Genomic DNA, 22256 nt, shown 5'->3' on the forward strand with positions numbered 1-22256 from the left:
ATCAACAAATAATGTCACAGATTTTCCTGCACCTGGCTTTGAATTGTAATTGATGACCCTGTGGCTGTGGAGGCACTAGGCACTGCAAAAGTAATAGGACAGTTGACTGTCTTGTGCCACTATTAGGTAAATTTACAGTAGTATCCTTTTCTCTTTTCAGTTTGTAAATATATAGTCCATTCAAGTTGTTTAAATGAAAAAATCCCTCCATGCATCAGCACTTATGCAAAATCCAGGAGACATCCTGAGGTGAGTAAAGTTATGGCCTCTCATGATGTTCTGGTGTTTCGATTTAGTTTTCCAATCCCTCTTTATCACAGAATCATAGAATTATAAAATTGGAAGGGATCTCAGCAGGCATCTAGCTGATTGTTTCCTCTTTGGGAGCTGTCTATGTCAATGAAATGTCCAATTCCATTCAAATTTCTGGCCCCCTTTCAAGGGAGACTGGGGAGTAAGCTATTACAGATGCTGGGCATTATATTTCTTCAAACCTTAAGAAAAGGACTTGATGCAGACTCAAGACTGTAGTGCAGTTTTCCAGAATAGTATTATCTGGAGAAGGAAAAGGAAGAAGATTTAGATATAAGAGTATGGAGAAAAACAGTCTGAGCTTTGGACTAGAAGACTGTTAACTCTATAACCAACCCCTAGTAGGAGATAAATGAGACCCTGGACTTACTTGCCTCAAAAATCCCTGAAACTCTAGAGGCTTTCCAGCCCTGAGACTCTCTAATTCAGTTACAATGAGACAATCCAAACCCTGGTTCTTCCCTCATTGATTTGACTCTATCTACTATTGTTCCTATTCCTTATGCAGGTAATGCAGCATGTTTGGATGGAAGGGAGTAACTCTTTGAATTGTGACATTTGCAACAAAGCCATCAAATGCTGCCAGCCAGGGGTTTCAATCCACTGTGTATGGTGCCAGATCACGGTGAGTTATTGCCTAGACTGAAAGTAGTAATTTAAAATTTTGCTTGTTTTTTAAAAGGATAGAAGTAGAGACAGAGCTGTCCAGTAATGGTATGAAATGACTCAAGAGATAAGAGTTCCCCCATTCTGGATGTCTTCAAACAAAGCTAAAGAACCACTAGCAGGTTTAGTTTTTTGGAAATTCCTTTAGGATATAGTTGGAGTACATGTTCTCTGAGGTCCTTTACAATCCCAGACTTCTGAGATTTCATGAAGGCAGAGTCAAGGGCAGTATTGAGGGAGATCCAGAAATAGACGTTAGAGGGATCAATCCTGCCCTTTGGTCATAGTTCTAAATTGCTCCCAAGAATGGTTGGGTCAGTTCCTATTGCCACCAATAATGCGTTCGTGTCCCAGTTTTCCTACATATCCACTCCAACATGCAACATTTTCCTTCTTTTGTCATATTAGCCACTCTGATATGTGTGACATTGTATCTTAGAGTTGTTTTAATTAGCATTTTTCTGATTAATAGTGATTTAGAGCACTTTTATGTGATTATAGATAGCTTTGATTTCACTGGAAATTGCCTGTTTTGACCATTTATCAATTGGGGAATGACTTGTATTTTTATAAACTTGACTGAGTTCTCTATATATGTGAGAAATGAGGTCTTGATCAGAGAAGTATTGCTAAAAATTTCCCCCCAGTTTTTTGCTTTCCTTATATTTTGGTTGCATTGGTTTGGCTTGTGCAAAAACTTTTTTAATTTTGTGTAATCAAAATTGAATATTTTATATTTTGTCATTCTCTCTATATATTCTTTGATTCTAAATTCTTCCCTTAACTATGAATATAACAAACTATTCCATGATCTCTTAATTTGCTCATGGTATCACAAGAAAGTTTTTTAAATTTATTTTTAATATTGCTTTATGAATCACGTTGGAAGAGAAAAATCAGAGCAAAGGGGAAAAACAGTGGGAGAGAAAAAAAAAAAAGAAGTGAAGATAACATGTGCTGATTTGCATTCAATATCTATAGTTCTTTTTTCTAGATTCAGGCGACCTTTTCTGTCCAAAGTCTATTTTGGGGATTGCTTTGGATCACTGAACCCGCTGAGAAACAACAAGTCTTTCATAGTTCATTATTGCACATTTTTCTTATTATTGTGTGTACAATGTATTCCTGGTTCTGATTGGTTTGCTCAGCATTAGTTCATGTAAATCTTTCCAGGCCTTTCTAAAATCAGCTTGAACATCATTTTTTATAGAACAATAATATTCCATTACCTTTATGAACCACAACTTGTTCAGCCATTCCCCAATTAATGGGCATCTACTCATTTTCCAATTCTTTCTATCACAAAAAGAGCTGCTACAAACGTTTTTACACATGTGGGTCCGTTTTCCTCCTTTAAGATTTCTTTGGGCTACAGTCTTAGGAATGGCACTGCTGGATCAAAGGGTATGCACATTTGATAGCCCTTTGGGCATAGTTCCAGAATGAACAACAATGCATCAATGTCTTTTCCTACATGCCCTCCAACATTTATCATCTTTTCCTGTCCTTTTAGCCAATCTGAGTGAGGTGGTAGCTCACACCTCTCAAATTAACAGAAAAGGAAATAAATGACTTAAATAATCCCATTTAAAAAAAAAAAGAAATTGAAAAAGCCATTAATGAACTCCCTAAGGAAAAACCTCCAGGGTCAGATGGATTTACAAGTGAATTCTACTAAACATTTTAAGAACAACTTATTCCAATATTATGTAAACTATTTTGAGAAATAGTCATTTTTTTCTTTCTGTGACACAAATATGGCACTGATATCTAAACCAGAAAGAGTCAAAGCAGAGAAAGAAAATTGCAGAGCAATCCCCTAATGAATATTGATACAAAAAACTTAAGTAAAATACTTACCAAGAAATAAATGTGGGTGATAAGAGGGAGAGCAAATTAAGAGTGGCAGTGATATGAAGCAAAATAAACTTTTGAGGAGAGACAGAGTAAAAAAAATATATATGGAGAAAAAGATTAATAGAAGAAAATACAATAGAGAAAAATACATAATAATCATAACTGTGAATGTGAATGGAATGAACTCACCTATAAATGTGAGGTGGATAGTAGAAAAGATTCAAAGTCAAAAGCCAACAATATGTTGTTTATAACACACACACTGGCAACAGAAAGACATGTGGAGTTAAAATGAGAGGATAAATTAAATTATATTATGCTTCTGCTGAAGTAAAAAAAGGCAAGTGTAACAATTAAAATCTCAAACAAAACAAAAGCAAAAATCTAATAAGGAAAACTATATTTTGAAAAAAGGTACCATAAACTACAAAACAATATCAATATTAAATATATATGCACCAGAAGACATATAAATTGTTAAAGAAAAAGTTAGATGCATTAGAGGAGGAAATAGGCAGTAAAGCAATGTCTGGATCCTCAATTTAGCACTCTTAGAACTAGATAAATCTAATCCTAAAATAAATAAGAAAGAAATTGAGATTAATATACTATTAGAAAAGTTAGATATGATAGACCTCTGGAAAAAAAATCAAATGGGAATAGAAAGAAGTATATTTTTTCTTGGCTCTATATTGTCAAAAATTTACCAAGTATTAGCACATGAAAAATTTTACAAAGAAATGCAGAAAAGCAGAACTGTTAAATGTACCCTTTGAGATCATAATGTCAATAAACAAAAAGTAATTAAAATTAAATAATTTAATTTAATTTTAACTAATTAATTTATTTAAAACAAATGCAAAATAGAAAAATGAAAAAAAATTATCAAGTGCACACCATAACACAAGAGAGAATTCCAATATAAAACAATAAATTTCCCTTTCAAGAAAGCCCACAAAACAAATACTATAGATTGTGTTCAGAGCTAACCATCTTTTCTTAGGTTTTCTGTTCAAAATAATCTTATTCTAAAGAAGCATAGAGACAATTTCATTAAGATAATAATGAGACAACATCAAAATTTGTGGGGTGCAAAGTAGTACTTGGGAAAATTTATATTTCTAAATACTCCCATCAATAAAAGAAAGAAAGAGCAGATCAATTAATTGGGCATGCAACTATTTATTTAGAAAAAAGGACAAATTTTTTTAAAAAATTTAAACACCAAAACACAAAGCCTGAAATCAAAGAATGGGTTAATAAAACTGAAAGCAAAAAATATCCATTAAGCTAATAAGTAAAACTAGAAGTTGATTTTACTTTTAAAAAACAATAAAATAAACCATTGGTTAATTTGATTTTTTTTAAAAAAGAAAGAAGGAAACCAAACTGCAAGTATTAAAAATGAAAAGGGTGAATATACCACCAAGGAAGATGAAATTGAAGCAATTATTAGGAGTTACTTTGCCCAAATATATGCCAACAAACTGACAGTCTGAGTGAAATATAAATTGCTCAGATTAACAGTAAAGAAAATAGAATATATAAATAACTCTACCTTAGGAAAACAAATTGAAAAAGCCATTAGGGACTCTCTAAGAAAAAATTCTCAAGATCAGATGAATTCACAAGTGAATTCTACTAAACATTTAAAGAACAGTTAATTCCAATACTACATAAACTATTTGAAAAAACAGGTAAAGAAAAAATCCTACCAAATTCCTTCACCAAAACAAAGATAGTTTTGACAACTAAATCGGAGAAAGCAGAAACAAAGAAAGAAAATGAGAAACCTATTTCCCTAATGAATTCTGTTGCAAAAATTTTAAATAAAATATTAGCAACAAGACTGTAGCAAATATATCACAAAGATCACACTCTGTGACCAGAATGGATTTATTCCAAGAAGTTATCAGCATAATTGACCATATCAGTAATGAAAGTAACATGAATGATGTGATTATATCAAAAGATGCAAAAAAACTATTGACAAAATATACCATTTAGCAACCAATCCTATTTTTAAAAAACCACTAGAAAGAATAGGAATAAATTGAGCTTTTCTTAAACTAATTATCTATCTAAATCTATCTTAAACCAAAAATAAACATTATCTTTAATAGGAATAAACTAAAAGCATTCACAATCAGTGAAGCAAAAATGTTCTTTATCACAACTATTATTCATTATTGCACTAAAAATGCTAATTATAGCAATAAAATAAGAAAAAAAACTAAAGAAATAAAAATAGATACCAATGAAACAAACATAAAATGCTTTTCACGCAAATAAAGATAAATCTAAATAATTGGAGAAATATTATTTGCATCAGATTTCAAGCTATATTACAAAATGGTAATCATCAAAAAAATTTGTTACTGGCTAAGAAACTCAGTGGTTTATAAGTAAAAGAGATTATAGGTATTCAGTATACATGATTATAATAATCTATATTTTTATAAACCCAACGATCCAACCTTTGGGGGCAAACAACTGAAAAAACTGGAAAGCAATTTGGCAGAAACTAAATATAGACCAACATTTCACACTGGATACCAAGATAAGCTCAAAATGGCTACATGATTTAGACATAAAGAGTACTATTATAAGCAAATTATAGGAACATGGAAAAATTTACCTCTCAGATTTATGAATGAGGGAAGTTCCATAATCAAACAAAAAATAGTGATGGAAAACAAAATGAATAATGTTCATTAATGTAAATTAATAAAAGAAACAAAACTAATACAAGTAAAATTAGAAGGAAATAGGGAAACTAGCTCCAAGGAGATAGATTTGACAGCAAATTTCTCTGATAAAGGCTTCATTTCTCAAATATATAAAAAACTGAATAAAATTTATTAAAAATAATAATAAGCCATTCCCCAAGGGTCAAGGGATATGAATAGACAGTTTTCAAAAGAAGAATTCAAAGCTATTAATAGCTATATAAAAAGGCTCCAAATCACGAATAATTAGAAAAATGCAAATTAAAACAACTCAGAGGTACCACCTCCCACCTATGAGATTGGTTAACAGATTAAAAAAGGAACAAAATAACTATTTAAGAGGTTGAGGAAAACCAGGCACAGTAATGCATTGTTAGTAGAATTGCGAACCAGTCCAATCATTCTGAAGAAAAATTTAGAGCTATGCCCAAAGATCTATAAAACTATGCATATCCTCTAACTCAGCAATACCACTGCTAAGAGAGCAAAGAAAAAGGGAAAGGACCTCTATTTACAAAAATATTTAATCAGCTCTCTCTGTGAGGACAAAGAATTGAAAACTGAGGGAATGACCATCAATTGGGGAATGATTGAATACATTGTGGTATGTGATTATGATGAAATATTATTGTATTATAAGAAATGATGAGGGGAGGTTTCAGAAAGACCTGGCAAGACATATATGAACTGATGCAAAATGAAGTGAGCAGAACCAGGAGAACATTGTACATAGTAACAGCAGTATTGTAAGGATGACCAACTGTGAAAGACTTAGCTACTTTGATCAAGATGATGATCCAAGAGAATTCCAAAGAATTTAGGAAAAATACTATCCACCTCTGGAGAGAATTTTAATGAATTCTGTACAGATTGAAGCATATTGTTTTTCATGTTATTTTCCTTGCCTTTTGGGGGCAACATTTTGGGAAATATAGAAATAGATTTTGCATGATTTCACATTATAAGGAAGAATATATTGCTCGCCTTTTCAATGAATGGGAAAGGGATTAAAGGGAGAGGATTTAGAACCCCCAAATTTTCTTTTAATGCATGTTACTTAAAAAAAAAACTGACTTGGGGAAGCTAGGTGGCACAGTGGATAGAGCACCAGTCTTGAATTCAGGAGGACTCTAGTTCAAATTTGGTCTCAGACACTTAACACTTTCTAGCTGTGTGACCCTGGGCAAGTCACTTAACCCCAGCCTCAGGAAAAACAAAAAACAAAAACAAAAACAAAACAAAACTGACTTATTTCTGGAATGGCTAACCATTTGGAAGAAAGTGACTTCTTTAAAAAAAAAAAAAAAAAAAAAAGAAACTCTCTATCCCTTGGGAAGGGAGATAAAGAAGAAATCCTCCCTGTAAAAGGTGAACACTGAAATGCCAGATTTGAACTGAAATGCTGGGTTTAAGAGATAGTATAGATAGAGACAAATGATACTTATTCATATTTTTATGTGACCTTAGGCAAATCTTATCAGTCTCATCAATCCTCAGTTTCTTGGTCTATAAAATGGCGGTATTGGACTAGGTCCTTTTAGTTCTAAATCTTAACTCTGGCTCTGATCTCCATGTTACAGAATTTGTATCACTTTTCTCCAAGATCTCAGAACCTAATGCAATCATTTCACAGGAGTAACAGGAAGGTTCAGGACTCTAATAGGAGGATCTAGGAGTGGGGATTCTAGGCGGATCAGGATTAGACAGGAGGCCATCCATCATCATCTGGTTGATAGTGCTTTGAGAAGTTCTTTGGTGCCCATAAAATCAGCACCACTAATTTTCCTCCTGAACCCCAACAAAGCTCAACTGTGATATATACAGGCAGCCCCAGAAATTCAGTTTGCTAAAGTGAGGAAAATTGGGGAGTATCTTGCCTAATAGCTAACCCACAGATAGTTCTTTCCCTTCATCTCCTCCCTTATCTTCTCATTTTTTGTCTTTCTCCTCAGATTCACCAAAGATGCTCTTCCTTGATTTCAGAAACATGTGATGGTGGCCAACTCAAAGACCATATTCTCCTGCCAATTAATATATTCCCCATGGTCCTGGTGAGCATATTACTATTCTTTCATTAATTCATTCATTTAATAATCATTCCTTAAAAAATACACTATATGCCAGAAATTGTGCTAAATGTGTAGAGTATAAAAAAAAAAAACCAGAATGAAACAGTCCCTGCCCTCAAGGAGCCTATATAAGAGTGAGGAAACAACATAAATATAGATAAGTATTATAAATATATATGAGTGTATACATCTACATATGTAATATAAAATAATTTAGTCTGAGAGTCGTAGTACTTGGGAGGAATCCAAATAGGACTCAGGTAGGACTGAGCACTTCAATTGTCGTCCCTTGAAAAAAAATTGTATATTCTAAAAGGCAAAGGTCTCCATTACAGACATGAGCAAAGGTGCAGAGATAGGAGACAGAATGTGCACAGGGAACAAACTGTGATTGGAGTATTGAATGCATAAAGGAGGGTAAGGTGCAATTAATCTGTCAGGGTAGACTGCAGTTAGATTGACAAAGGCTTATAAGACCAAAAAGAAATTAATGTTTAGTCTGAAAAGCAGTTAAAAGCCCTTGGAGATTCCTGAATCAGGGAGGGACATAGTTCCAAACTTAAGGAATATCAATGAACAAGATGGTGGAGAGGAAGAGGCTCAAAGGAGAGAAACCAATTAGAAACCTTATAGCAGTAGTCCAGGTAAAAGGTGATGAAGATCTGAAATAGATTACTAGATTGGTGGAGAGAGAAAGGAACAGATACAAAAGAGTTTTACCTTTAAAAAAAAATACTCAGCACTTTGCACAGTGCTTGGCACAGTGTAAGCTCCTAATAAATGTTTATTACCTGACAAACTAGAATCATTAGGACTTGATAGAGCATGTTTGTAGACAATGAGGAAGTAATGAAGAAATAGGGAAAGAATGACGATTAGAGCAACAGATAGCATAAGAGTAGTGCCATCAGCTGGAGAACACAGGAAAGTATTATAAGTGCAAGGATGCAAGTAGAAAGCTTGACCTTGGTAAGAAGAAGGACCACCTCTTTTTCAGGGACTTACTAAAAAGGAAGTAAATGATATTAAGGGATGTGAGATGAGGAGAAGGGAAGAAGAGGGAGCTCATGAGTAAAGTATGAAAAGAGATCCTCAGCTGAGAGTATTGTGGAAGAGATAGTAGTTGGGAAGCTTAAAGAGAGAAGAGAAGGGAAGAGTTGAAAGAGTTGCTAAAGAATCAATTAGGGAGAAGTAAAAGGATTAAAATGTCTTGCTCCATTGAAGACCCAGTTAAGGTTAAATAACATAAATTTGGAGGGGACTTTATAGTTCCTCTAACTATGTTCAATAGCACATGCTTTGGAGATGGATAGTGGAAGGAATCCCAGTCTAGGCTTTGAGAAGGACAACCGAGCAGGAATAGAAGAGTTGAGATTAGTATATAGTTGAATTTATTACCTTTAGGATCAAGATTAGGAATTATTGAAGTCAAGCATGGAATTATCAAGATCTCAGAATTAGGGCAATCATGCCTCCATAAGGGACAGAAGAGGAGAGGAACAAGAGAGAAATATCTAGGGACGTTTGTTAATAATGGAACAGGAATTTCAGAGGGCACATCGAAGGGGCAGGCAAAGCTGGAGTTTGACATTAAAGATATAGAATTGAAATGGATGGGAATGAGAGAACAGGTAGTAGATGTTAGGGTGGTTTAGTCATTGACAGTAAAGGATTGTTGGAATAAGGAGAGTAAGTGGGAGAATAGAGAGAATTTGCTAACCATTGGGAAAGAATCAGGGCAGAATAGCAATAAATGGAACAGCTCTGATGATGCTAGCAAGTAAGTAGAATATGCTTTTCTCACTTCTATCCCAGGAATCATTGGCTCCACTTGGGTGGTGATACAGGATCTTCCTTTGCTCAATGGCCATCTAAGTGGGTCAACTCTCTACCTACATTCCTGCACTGCACAAAATAAGTGCTACATTAATGTCCGAAAAGTAGCATATATAATGAAAAGAGAGCGATACTTGGAGTTGGGAGACCTAGGTCAAAGTCTCAGGCCTGAAATGTGTTAACTGTTACTTTGGGCAAATCAACAATACTTTTGTCTCAAGGTTATAATGAAAATTATCTGGATATTATAACATACTTTAAAAAGTGGGAAAGGAGAAAGGAACGGGCATTTTAAGCACCTATTTTGTATCAAGAAATATTATCTCACTTAATCCTAACAACTCTCAGAGGTTAGTATTATCATCCCTAGTATACAACTGAGGAAACTGAGGGAGGCAGAAGTTAACGCACAAGCCCAGCTATTAGGTTGTTTATTAGCGTGTCTAAGACCAGATATGAACTCATGACTGATCCAATAGGGCCAATGCTCTATCCATAACACTACCTACCTATTTCATGTCTGCCATCTAGTCAGCTATCATAGCTGTCCCAAAGATGCTTTCAAGGAACCTACTAAAGATGGGCTTATATCCAATGCTTTCATTCTGTAACAAAGAACAGTCATTTAATCTGTTTAAGTGATAATTTGTTGAACAACAAACATAAAAGAACAATAGAAATGCGAATTAATGGGAGGATAACTTTATCTTTGTGGACTGTGCGCTGGATAATGCATCAGGAAGACCTCCTGTAAACACTTACTAGATCTGTAATCCTAGGAAAATTCTCTGATATAATTTTTCTAATTCTCTGTTTCCTTATCTATAAAATGGAGATAACAATAATCCATATCTTATAATATCAAATTACATGATGTGCTCTGTAAACTCTATAGCACCATATAAATGCTGGTGATTAATGTTAAAACCTAACATAAATGGGCAGCTGGGGGCACCATAGTGGATAGAGCATTGGGCTTGGAATCTGGAAAACTTGTTTTCCTGAGTTCAAATTTGGCTTCAGACACTTAATAGTTGTGTGGCACTAGATCCTATTTGCCTCAATTTGTTCCTCTGGAGCTAAAAAAAAAAAAAAAATCATTCCAGCCTCTCTGAAAAAAAAAAAAAAAATTCCCCAAAAAATGGGGTCACAAAGAGTTGGGCAAAACTAAAAACTGACTGAACAATTGCATAAACATAAATTATTGTTCTTATTTTCATATTCAATAGAATTCACATACAAATAGTCTTGAAACTTGTCATTCTCCTGCTTTGATTTTTTTTTTATATTTAATATTTAGTAGAATGTTGCATGGGCAGCTAAAACTATTGAATAGAAATGTTGAATAGAATCATGTCCTCTGCAGATCCACTGAAAGGCATTCTCTAAATCACGCCAATAGAAGGCAAGGTGACAGGGATGAGAGCCACTCCAAATGCTTCCCAAATGGCTTTGATTTCTCCCACAAGGTGTCTATATTTTGATAGCTTTTTTCCCGTGTAATTTGGAGGTTCTGAGTATATGCTCTGACAACATCATTTAAGAACGTTGTTCTTATGTCTCATCAATTATGTACAACACTTCTGTCTTTGATGGTGCTCTAAGACTTTATTTGTCAAATTTGTAAAAATACTAGTGTTTATATCTGTAGTAGAGAACTACCTGTTAATTCATGCAGGATGAATACTGGGTTTCTGCTGTATAGTTGTGTACCTTTGATTATGACTTCTTAGCTATTTCATAAGAGATAAGTTTTTTCAACCTGCCATAATAAGCTGTGGAGTATCTACTTTATTACTAGCAATGGTAATTGTAGAGGTAGAAAGAAATAGTGAATGAATGAACAAGTTAAAGAATGAACCAAATGAAAAAAGGACGATTTTTTAATGTTTGTATAATTCTAGGCATTGTACTAGGTACCAAATGTACAAATTTAAAATATTAATAGTCCCTATCCTCAAGGAACTTACATTCTTTTTAAATTTTTTTTCAGGTCACGGTGAGTTTATTGTTCATACAATATACCTCATTGCATCCAAAATCATTTCTCAAGTCCAACTTCAAAATATTCCAAAGAATCAGTTATTAATTTTTTAAAAATACTCAACAAATCAGCTTTTCAAAGAGGCAATCAGCTCATTGTCACAGTCTGATCCAATAAAGTAGCATCATATGCTTTCTCCAGACTTTGTTCACATGAACCTAGACAACACTGTCTAGCATCCCCCCACCTCTAAAACAGCCATGCTTCTTAAAGAATCCATTATGAGAGAAGAAAATTGAAATGATATGACATCATGCTCAAACAAAAACAGAAAAAAAAAAAGTTCAAGACTGGAAATTCTGCAACCAAGTTAACCGAAGTACATGGTAATGGAACATAATGGGAAAAAATCCAGTAACGTGGTATTTGGAGGGAATTTAAGAATCGCCAAATTATAGACAGTGGTCAGAAGCAAGAAGCATATTTGCTTTATCAAGAACAGAAGCTTGCCACAATATTTAGGATGCTTGTAAAGAATATAGTCTTCAAGGACTTTTGTTGAACCTCTTTCTCCCACCAAAATGAGTTGTAGAGAAAGAGTAAGCTAGGATCACAGGATATAGCATGATCACACATTTATTTATTTCACAATAGCTTCTTTAAACTTGAGACAAATAGTAGCAATATACACATTTATAGGAGGAGTACTTGTTAAATTGAAGTTATCAGGCAGGTTGGAGTTAGTTCTTGTTGAATTGAAGATTATCAGGCAGGTCAGAGCATCATTCAATGCTACAAGGTAGATGGAATAATTTTTAAAAAAAGAAAGAACTTTTACTATAAGACGGAAGACAACTCATTTGAGGCCATAGAATGATTTGACTTGGAAAGTCCCAAGTATGGTGGGAGAAGTCACAAGGCAGTCAATTAGTCATTTCTAGAAGCAATAGTAGCATGATTCAATTATTGGTTTGGGATAGGAAAAAGGAAAAGTGGAAGGGAATATATGGCGTCAATATGTCCAGATGACTAGGACAGAGTGTAGCCAGGGGTCTGAGGCTGTACAAATGTGAGGATTCTCACCCATCAAGCTAACCCAGCCTGAGGACAGGATTTCCTTTAGCAGTAGTAGCAAGGGAGAGCTTGTGGAAAATAGCATCGTTGAGGTTCTGGTGCTCTCTAGGTGGAGAAGGGCCTCAGGACAGCTCTGGATTTCTGTTCAAGCTAGTACCAGCATTTCTTTCTTAATTACTTTTCTAGCCAGGGTTTTATTTTGTGATTTCATCTCCAAGGGATTTTTGTGGCACAGTGAAAAGGGTTGGATTTGAAGTCGGAACAACTGAGTTCAGCTTTTTTGGGCACTTGGGATAGTCTCCTTAACCTCTCAGTGCTTCTATTTCCTCATCTATCAAATGGATTTAATAATAGGACTTATCCCAAAGAGTTATTTTGAATACCAGATGAGATAATATCTGTGAAGCACTATATAAAATTTAGCCATTGTTGTACCTCAATGGCTCTCTTTGTTATCACCACAATCAGGGCTTTCATGCTGAGGGCAAGCAGTCGAAGGTGCAGAAAAATGTCTAAACCACTTTAGACCATTTTTAGATCACAGGTCCCTACTTTTTCCTTTATCTACCACAGGATACTTGTTATTAATTTTTTTTTTTTGGCTGAGGCAATTAGGGTTAAGTGACTTACCCAGGATCACACAGCTAGGAAGTGTTAAGTGTCTGAGGGCAGATTTGAACTCAGGTCCTCCTGACTTCAGGGTTGGCATTCTATCCACTGTGCTGCCTCGCTGCCCCAGGACACTTATTTTTGTGTTTGTTTTCCCCCCAATATATTTATTAGCTGTTTGGGTTCTGAGTCAGGGTTGAATTTTTTTTATTCTTTTCTCCTCCCAATGGAGAGAAAAGTGCACAATAAAGATTGTGTTTGAACTTCAAGCCTGTTTAAAATATAAGAGGCTCCACAAACAACCCAATCAAATAATAGTGGATGAAAATGAATTATAAGTATATTGATTTCCTTAGAATCTACTATTCCTCATTCTATATCTATAAAAATTGCCCAGATACTCACATGGAAAAGCCAGGTGATGGAGTCAGTCTCTATCCTGGGCTCATCACAACAAGCTGCATAGTGGTTAGGTTTTCCAAGTGCTTTGAATCTAACAAAAAATGACTTTTGGGGGACCTTCCCACTAATAGCTCATCAAGGATATTTAGGAAATGTCTGGAAATAATTATGCTGTAAAAAAAAATAAGATTTTTAAAATAGAGGGATATGAAGAAAAATGAAAATACATTACATAGCCAGGCTACTTTATTATTCACAGTGGCAAATTTTTTAAAGCATTTCTCACAAAAAAAAGATAAAAGAAAACATTACTTATCCTGGAAACTTACCTTTTATTCAAAAAAATTTGAAAATACATAGACAAAAATAGAATACAAATCTTTGAATTCTATGATTCCATGAGTATCTATAAGTGAATCAGTGTCTTTGTATGAATACTTGTATAGAAATATGATTAGTGAAACTCTATAATTCAAAATAAAATGGACTGTGTTGAGAGAGGATTTCACTTCAGATTTTCCAAGGGTGGCTCAAGAACCACTTATCAGTTGTTGAAAGTTGATTACTTTTTAAGTTTGTCTTGGACCAGATAATCTAAGTCTTTTTGATCACAGGATTCCATACTTTATTATTATAACTTTACTTTGATATATTTGTATCCAGATTTATTCTTTTCCTCTAAATTCTTTGAAGACATATAATGGATATTGTAATTGTTCTAAATGTTTTTATTTGCTTGTGAGGGTATTTGTCTTGATAAGGTTATATTTGATCAGTGTTTTAATTTGCCTTTTATTCTCTGGTATTTCTCTTATCATTTCCAATAATATTTAAATTTGTATTTCTGAAAGACTTTAATCTCTTAAATTTTTTTCATCAAATAGTTTTATTATATTTTTGCTTGATTTGCTCACAATGTCTGTTTGTACATGGCAGTGGAAGTGGGAACTGAGACAACATTGCAAAGAAAGACAGAATTGGTCATAGATGAATTCTGATGATTTGATGATAGGGGAAAAAAAGAAGGGAAAGAAAAACAAATATATTTGTGAAGAAAGGAGGAAAAATGTCTCATAATTGTGACTGAGAAGAAAAAGCATAGAGGCTTGAATAATGAAAACAGGTATCCATTAAACATCATTCTTATATAAAGCATTCAGAGGACTGAACATGTACAACAAACACAATTTGTTATGGAAATACAACAAATTCAATACAACAAAGTAGATGTTGAAGATAAATAGAAAGGACATTACCAGAAAGGGAATAGTTTCAAGCAAAACACATTTCTGAAGAAGAAAGGGAAGGTGGAGAGGAGAGAGAGAGAGAGACAAAAGGAGACAGAGAAAGAATGAAATAGAGACAGCAAGAAACAGGGAAGAAGAAGAAAAAAAAGAACAAGATGAAAAAGAGCAAAAGCAAGGACAAGAACAAAAAGAACAAGAGCAAGAACAACAACAAAAATGAGGAGGAGGAAATGGAAGAGAACGAGGAGAAGACAACAAAAAACAAAAAGTAGAAGTAGTAGCAGCAGTAGAAGTAGAACCTAAGATAATCAACAATTGGAAAATGGTCAAACAAATTGTGTTATATAAATGTAATGGAATACTAAGCACTGTAAAAAAAAATGCTGGGATCATTTCAGAGTGCTGAGTAATCTGAATTAATAGAGTGAAGCAAGCTGAAGTAAGAACAACTCTAAAGGAAAAACAAAATCTTGGAGACTCAATGACCATCTATGTTTCCTGAGGACCAGTGATTCAGCATGTTATCTCTCAAAGAGAGATGATGAATTAGAGATGAAAGAAGAGATATTTGTCATGGGGGCATGACTGCTATGTGGATTCATTTTGCTTGATTGTGCTTATTAAAAGGGTTTTTTCTCTTCTTTCTCTTTTGGAATAATGAAGTAGAAGGAGAGCTTAGCAATACTCATGCCAAAAAAAGACCATTAAACCATATTTTAAATGCACAAAAGAGAACACAAAAGGAAGCTCAAAAGAGCAACAAGGAAGCAGGACAGCTTTAAAAGTAACATGTAGAAGTCATTTTTAGAATAGCTTTTTATTTTTCAAAATACATACAAAGATAGTTTTCAACATTCATCCTTGCAAAATCTTATATTCCCATATTTTCTCCCTCCCTCCCCACTTCTCCACTTCTCTTGAAAGCAAATAATCCAATCTATGTTAACCATGTGCAATTCTTCTAAACATATTTCCACAATTATCATGCTGCACAAGAAAAATCAGATCAAAAAGGGAAAAAATGAGAAGGAAAAAACCAAACAAGCAAACAACAACAATAATAAAAGTGAAAAGACTATATTGTGATCCATGTTCATTCCCATAGTCCTCTTTCTGGATGCAGACGGCTGTCTCTATCACAAGTCTATCAGAACTGGCCTGAATCACCTCATTGTTGAAAAGAGCTATGAAAAATCATTTTATAAGCAAGTGGAGGTTTATAGTTTCCATATACAGTCTTTCTTTTTGTGCTATTGTGCACACGGAAATATTCTTTTTTATCATTTCAAGTACAGAACAAGAAAAATTAATTTTTAAAAAATGAATGAAAATTTTCAATTTTTTGTCTTTTAATTTTGCTTTAATGTTTGCTCTTCCACCTCCACATTACTGTTTCCTCTTTCTACCATCCTTTTTTATGAATTAAATGATAACACAGAAGTGAGTTTAGAAGCCACATTATCTTCACTTTATATTCATGGACAAAGCCAATAAATATATCTGATCCTCTCTCATATTTTTCACTTTTTTGTACATCAGTGCTGCTTCTACACATGATGTGCAGCTTGTGTATATAAGCTGAGGTGAAGCAAAGCAGGGGAGTAACTTGAAGAATCTCAGGAAAATCTAGTTGAGACTTTGCATGGTCTCCAATGGACCAAAGTCTTCTGGGGAAAGTGCTTGAACAAACCACAGGACATGGTCTTTGTTGATTCCTTCTGTTTCAATGGTATTGGCTGTTCTATTGATAGTGATAGATATATTATATATATGTATGTGTGTGTGTGTGTATATGTGTGTATATGTATATATATATATGTGTGTGTGTGTGTGTGTGTGTGTATGTATAAATAAAATATTCAGTATTTATGGTCTTTTTTTCTTTATCTTTCCTCAAATGGAAAGAAAGAGGAAATCTTGGCCATGACCACCGCTGCGAATGCCATAACTGATTCCCAACCCAGTACTTCACCCAAGAATATAAGTAAATTGGAGGTAAGGTAGTTTTCCTTGAAACATCAATTTTAATTTATAAACCATTTTCTCTTATTTCTATTTTAAAATAAATGTCAATTTCTTTTATTTTTATATCAGCTTCATCTCTTTTGTCAAATGAGCTTATTTTACCAGAATTTAGAATTTGTCCGAACCAATATTTCCCCTCCAAATGTTTTATTTTAACATTTCTTTTCCAATTTATTTTATTGACTGATATCCTCCCTCATTTCTAGTAATGTTTAAAATTATGTTTCTAGAATACTTTTATCTTTCCTTTTTTTTACATTATATGTTTTCATCAGCTTTTTTTCCATTCATTTAATCACTATTTCTATTTAGAGGTAACAGTGGAAATGGGAGCAAAGATAGCATTTCTAAGATGTCCTTAGTAACTATGGCTGCAATGCCTTAAGACATAAAGTCAAGTGGGAGATTTATGAAAAAAGTAGAATCAAAAAAAGGATAGAACCACTGCCAGGATGGAGACGATGATGACAGAAATGTGACAGAAGCCAGAAACTTTTCAATACTGATTTTGTTTCTGATTTTCTGGCAAAGAAAATTATCTGTGAATGGTAATGATTGAACAAAAATGACTAAGAGAACTGAAGTCCAAGAAAAGTCAATGGATAATCAGTATGCTCTTGACTTTCAGTTGAGAATTCAAATCTATAAGTATAAATAAACTGTATATAAGGATACAAAAATGACAAGTAGATGGGATTGTTGAGTTATTAGCTGTTTTTTAAAAGACAGTGGAGATACAAACCACAAAAGCATAGATGAGCAAATGTCTATCAATCACCTGCCAATATGCAATTGTTGAGTGAACACTTACCAAATGAAGTAATGACCACATAGAACTCATATAATTTCATTACAAACAATGCCAGACAGATATTCCTAATTATCTTTTTAATATGTCACTCTCAATTGCAAGTAAAAAAAATATTCAACGTTCACTTTTTAAAATTTTGATTTCCAAATTCTCTCCCAACATTCCTTTCCATACTTTCCCCATATTTGTGCAGTCATGAAAAAACATATTTCTATGTGAGTCATTATCACAAAAAGTCAGTATCATGTTGTATTTCTCATGTTGCAAAAGAAAACACAGACCAAAGAGGAAAACTAAGAAAAATAGTTTTTTAAATCTATACTTCCATCTCTATCTATACTTTTCTTTCTCAGAAAGTGAATAATGTTTTTCATCATAAATCCTTCATAACTGGCTTAGATAATGGTATTGCTGAGAATGGGTAAATCATTCAAATTTGATCATTGTAAAATATTTCTGTTATTATGTCTGATCTTTTCTTGGTTTGGCTCACTTCAATTTGCATCAATCCATGTAAGTCTTTCCAGGTCTTTCTGAAAATATCTTGATCATCATTTCTTATACCACAACTTATAATTGTATTCCATCACATTCTTATACCACAACTTGTTCAGATATTCCCCAACTGATGGACACCCCTTTAATTTCCAATTCTTTACTACCACATAGAGCTATTATAAAATTTTATACATGTAGGATCTTTTCTTTTTTTATCTCTTTGGGATACAGATCTAATAGTAATATTGCTGGGTCAAAGGGTATGTGTGGTTTTAAAGCCCTTTGGGCATAATTTCACATTGCTCTTCAGAATAATCAGACCACAATACTTAGCTAACAATGCATTGATGTCCCAGTTTTCCTACATCCTCTCCATCATTTACCACTTTCCTATTGATCATATTAACCAATCTGATGGGTGTGAGATAGTGCTTCAAAGTTGTTGTAATTTGTATTTCTCTAATCAAAAAGTGACTTAGAGCACTTTTTCATAGCCAAAGTCAGGGATACTTGAGTTGAATTCTAGCTTCAGGTGCTCACCCACTGTATGAGTCAGGGGAACTCACTTTATCTTTGACTCTCTGTTTTCTCATCAAATTTCCTCTCAGAGTTGTTGAGAAGATCAAATGTAAAATTTGAAAAGCATCTCACAAAACTTAAAGCATTATATGATTCTGTGCAGACTGAAAAAATATATCAATTTCTTCCTGAAAGAATCTCCAAAAAAGAATGTATCAATAACATTATATATAAAATCTAGAGTTTTTCCAGAAAAAAAGTAATTAAATTACTAGGAAGCCACAATAGGAAATGCTCAAAATGCAGCAACATCTACTATAAATAAGAGATTTTAAAATATTCTTAAAAGTCAAAGATAGGTGGTGAAGTGGATAGAATACCGGCCAAGAGGCAGACTCATCTTCCTGAGTTCAAATCAAGCCTCAGACACATATTAGCAGAGTGACACTGGGCAAGTCACTTAACTCTGTTTCCCTCAGTTTTTTCATGTATAAAACGAACTGGAGGAGGAAATATCAAATCATTGCAGTATCCTTGCAAAAAACAAAACAAAACAAAACAAAAAAAAAAAAAAAACTGCAAATGAGATCATGAAGAGTCAGCCATGAGTAGAACAACTGAACAACAAAAATAGATTATAACTAAGAATAATTTTCCTGAAAAGTTGAGCATATTTCAGGAGGAAAAAAAAGACTTTCAAGGATTTCTGATGAAAATGCCAGATTTAGAACCTTTAAATGTAAATAGAAGAGTCAAGTGAAATTTAGAAAAGTAAGCTTACTTGAATAATTGGAATGAAATGTGTTAATGATGATGTACTAACATTCTGATATGGGAATGAAAAATTAAATCTCCCATTAAATATCACAAAAATTTATTAAGAGAATTATATAAGAAAAACAGAGGACCTAAGAATGGATCATATTCTTGGAGGAGGGTGGATAAAATGGAAGAAAAAGAAGGGAAATTCAAAGGAATAAAGTAGCGAAGAAGGAAGGAAGAAGGGATAGAACCAATCAACTACATCTCATAATAAAAGATAAAAGAATAAACATAGAAACACAAATAGCATAGTACAGTTATATCTTAAACACACGGGAAAGTAAGAAAGAGGTGAATGGTAAAATAGAACATGATATTAGGGAAAGAACAGTTGCAATCAAAATAAATTTCCTAATTCTTAAAAAGAATTAAAAGAGAGGATTTTTCATTTTTTAATTTTATTTTATGTAAACAAACAATACGAAAACATAAAGACAGGAAAGGAATACAAAACAAACAAAAGAGAACATTGTCATGTGCCCAACAAAACATCAGGGAGAATTCAAAATATCAAACAACAAATTACCAGTTCAAGAAAGCATATATATTAGTAGAAGAAATTAGATTCATTAGTGTCCATTTTTTTCTTTATTTCTTTGTAAATTGTTCTTTTGTTCTCTGCTGCACACTTTTAAAATTTGTTCTTTTTTCCCTTTTTCGCAGACTATAGTTAAGAAAAGATATGTTTATGCATATATTTATAGATATATTCATACACATACATATATACACAACTCACCCCCCCATATATACACACATCTTTTCTATTCCTGCTGACTCTTTGCTTTAATTCTGCTCCTTAACATAACCTCCACCCACCTAGAATCCCACCCTTATCTTCTTCCCTCACCATTTCCTTCCCAGTCTACCCATCTCTCCTTCCTTATTTCAGAAAATTTTTCAAAAAGAGAGAATCAAAGGATTATAATCTAACAGGACACCTGATATTTGAAAATGGCTGAACAGATTGTGGTATATGACCAAAAACAATATTATTGTATGATAAGAAATGCAGAAAGGCATTATTTCAGAGAGTACTGAGTAGTAGGAAATGCACAGAGTGAAGTGAACAGAAACAAGAACTCTAAAGGGAAAACAAAATCTTGAAGACTCAATGACCAACTATTGTAGTGTCCAGGCTAAGTGTCTGGAGGATTTCAGGACTAGTCTTGGTCTTAGTGGAGGAAGGCAGAAGAGCCACCAGGATGGTCATAAATGGAGTGTCCTTATTTTCAGTCCTCTCAGCCCTTAAATACCTGAGCATGAATTCATCATTACAGCACACTGAGCATGTGCCAACTAGAGAACCATTACATCATCACATCACACTGAGCAAGTGCTAAGTAGAGTAGCATTAACATCACCACAGCTCACTGAGCAAGTGCTAATTATAAGCACCCTGCTATTGATAGGTAAATGTCTCTTGCTCTAAGTATCCCTTGCTTCAATAGGACACAAGTGGTCAAGCCCTCCTTGACTTCTCAGGAAGGGGGAGATGTACTAAAGGAAGGTGGGGAGCTGAACCAGACATTGTCAGCAGGTCCCTTCTGGGCTGAAGGATCTTATACCTTACCCAGAGTTCCCCCACTATCTGCAGCCCTCTACAAACTATGATACAACATTACCTCTCCAAGAGAAATGATGAACTAGATATGCAAGAAGGGATCTATGTCATGGAGACATGACTACTGTGTAAGTTCATTTTGCTTGACTGTGCTTATTTGTTATAAGGGGTTTTTAATCTCCTTTCTCTTTTGGGATAATGAGGTAAAAAGAGAGTTTAGCAATACTCATGCCAAAAAAAATACCATTAAACCATATTTTAAATGCACAAAAAAGAACACAGAAGGAAGCTCAAAAGAACAAGGAAGCAGGACAGCTTTGAAAGTAACATGTAGAAATCATTTTTAGAATAGCTTTTTATTTTTCAAAATACATGCAAAGAAAGTTTTCAACATTCCCTCTTGAAAAACCTTATATTCCCACCTTTTTCTCATTCCCTCCCTACTTCTCCATTTCTCTTGAGTGGAATAATCCAAGTATCCAATATAGGTTAAATATGTACAATTCTTCTAAATATATTTCCACAATTATCGAGCTGCACAAGAAAAATCAGATCAAAAAGGGAAAAAAGGAAAAGGAAAAAACAAACAAGCAAACAACAACAATAAAGGTGAAAATACAATGTTATGATCCACATTCATTCCCATAGTCCTTTTTCTGGATGCAGATGGCTGTCTCCATTACAAGTCTATCAGAACTGGACTGAATCACCTCATTGTTGAAAAGAACTATGAAAAGTCATTTTTTTAAGCAAGTGGAGGTTTATAGTTTCCATATATGGTCTTCTTTTTTGTGCTACTGTGCATATGGAATTGCTATTTTCTATCATTTCAAATACAGAATAAGAAAAATTAATTTAAAAATGAATGAAAATTTCCAATTTTTTCTATCTTTTAATTTTGCTTTAATGTTTGCTCTTCCACCTCCACATTACTGTTTCCTGTTTCTACCATTCTTTTTATGAATTAAAAGATAACACAGAAGTGAGTTTAGATGCCACATTATCTTCACTTTATATTCATGGACAAAGCCAATAAATATATCTGATTCTTTCTTATTTCACTTTTTTTGTACGTCAGTGCTGCTTCTACACATGATGTGCACTTGTATATGTAAGCTAAGGTGATGCAAAGCCGGGGAAGTAACTTGAAGAATCTCAGGAAAATCTAGTTGAGACTTTGCATGGTCTCCAATGGACCAAAGTCTTCTGGGGAAAGTGCTTGAGCAAACCAC

The 22256-nt window shown here is 33.8% G+C and overlaps 1 protein-coding gene across 1 annotated transcript in view; it reads left to right on the forward strand.

The window, feature by feature from the left end:
* The window catches only part of DGKG (diacylglycerol kinase gamma), a 213458-nt gene that overhangs the window by 39163 nt on the left and 152039 nt on the right, over nucleotides 1-22256 (forward strand). The window contains exons 11-14 of the mRNA XM_074264238.1: nucleotides 161-249; nucleotides 821-937; nucleotides 7517-7619; nucleotides 16691-16780. Coding sequence (XP_074120339.1) covers nucleotides 16709-16780 — 72 coding nt within the window. The 5' untranslated portion in view covers nucleotides 161-249; nucleotides 821-937; nucleotides 7517-7619; nucleotides 16691-16708. The remainder of the gene's footprint in view (nucleotides 1-160; nucleotides 250-820; nucleotides 938-7516; nucleotides 7620-16690; nucleotides 16781-22256) is intronic.

Source organism: Sminthopsis crassicaudata, chromosome 4, assembly GCF_048593235.1.
Source record: "Sminthopsis crassicaudata isolate SCR6 chromosome 4, ASM4859323v1, whole genome shotgun sequence".
Lineage (NCBI taxonomy): Eukaryota > Metazoa > Chordata > Mammalia > Dasyuromorphia > Dasyuridae > Sminthopsis > Sminthopsis crassicaudata.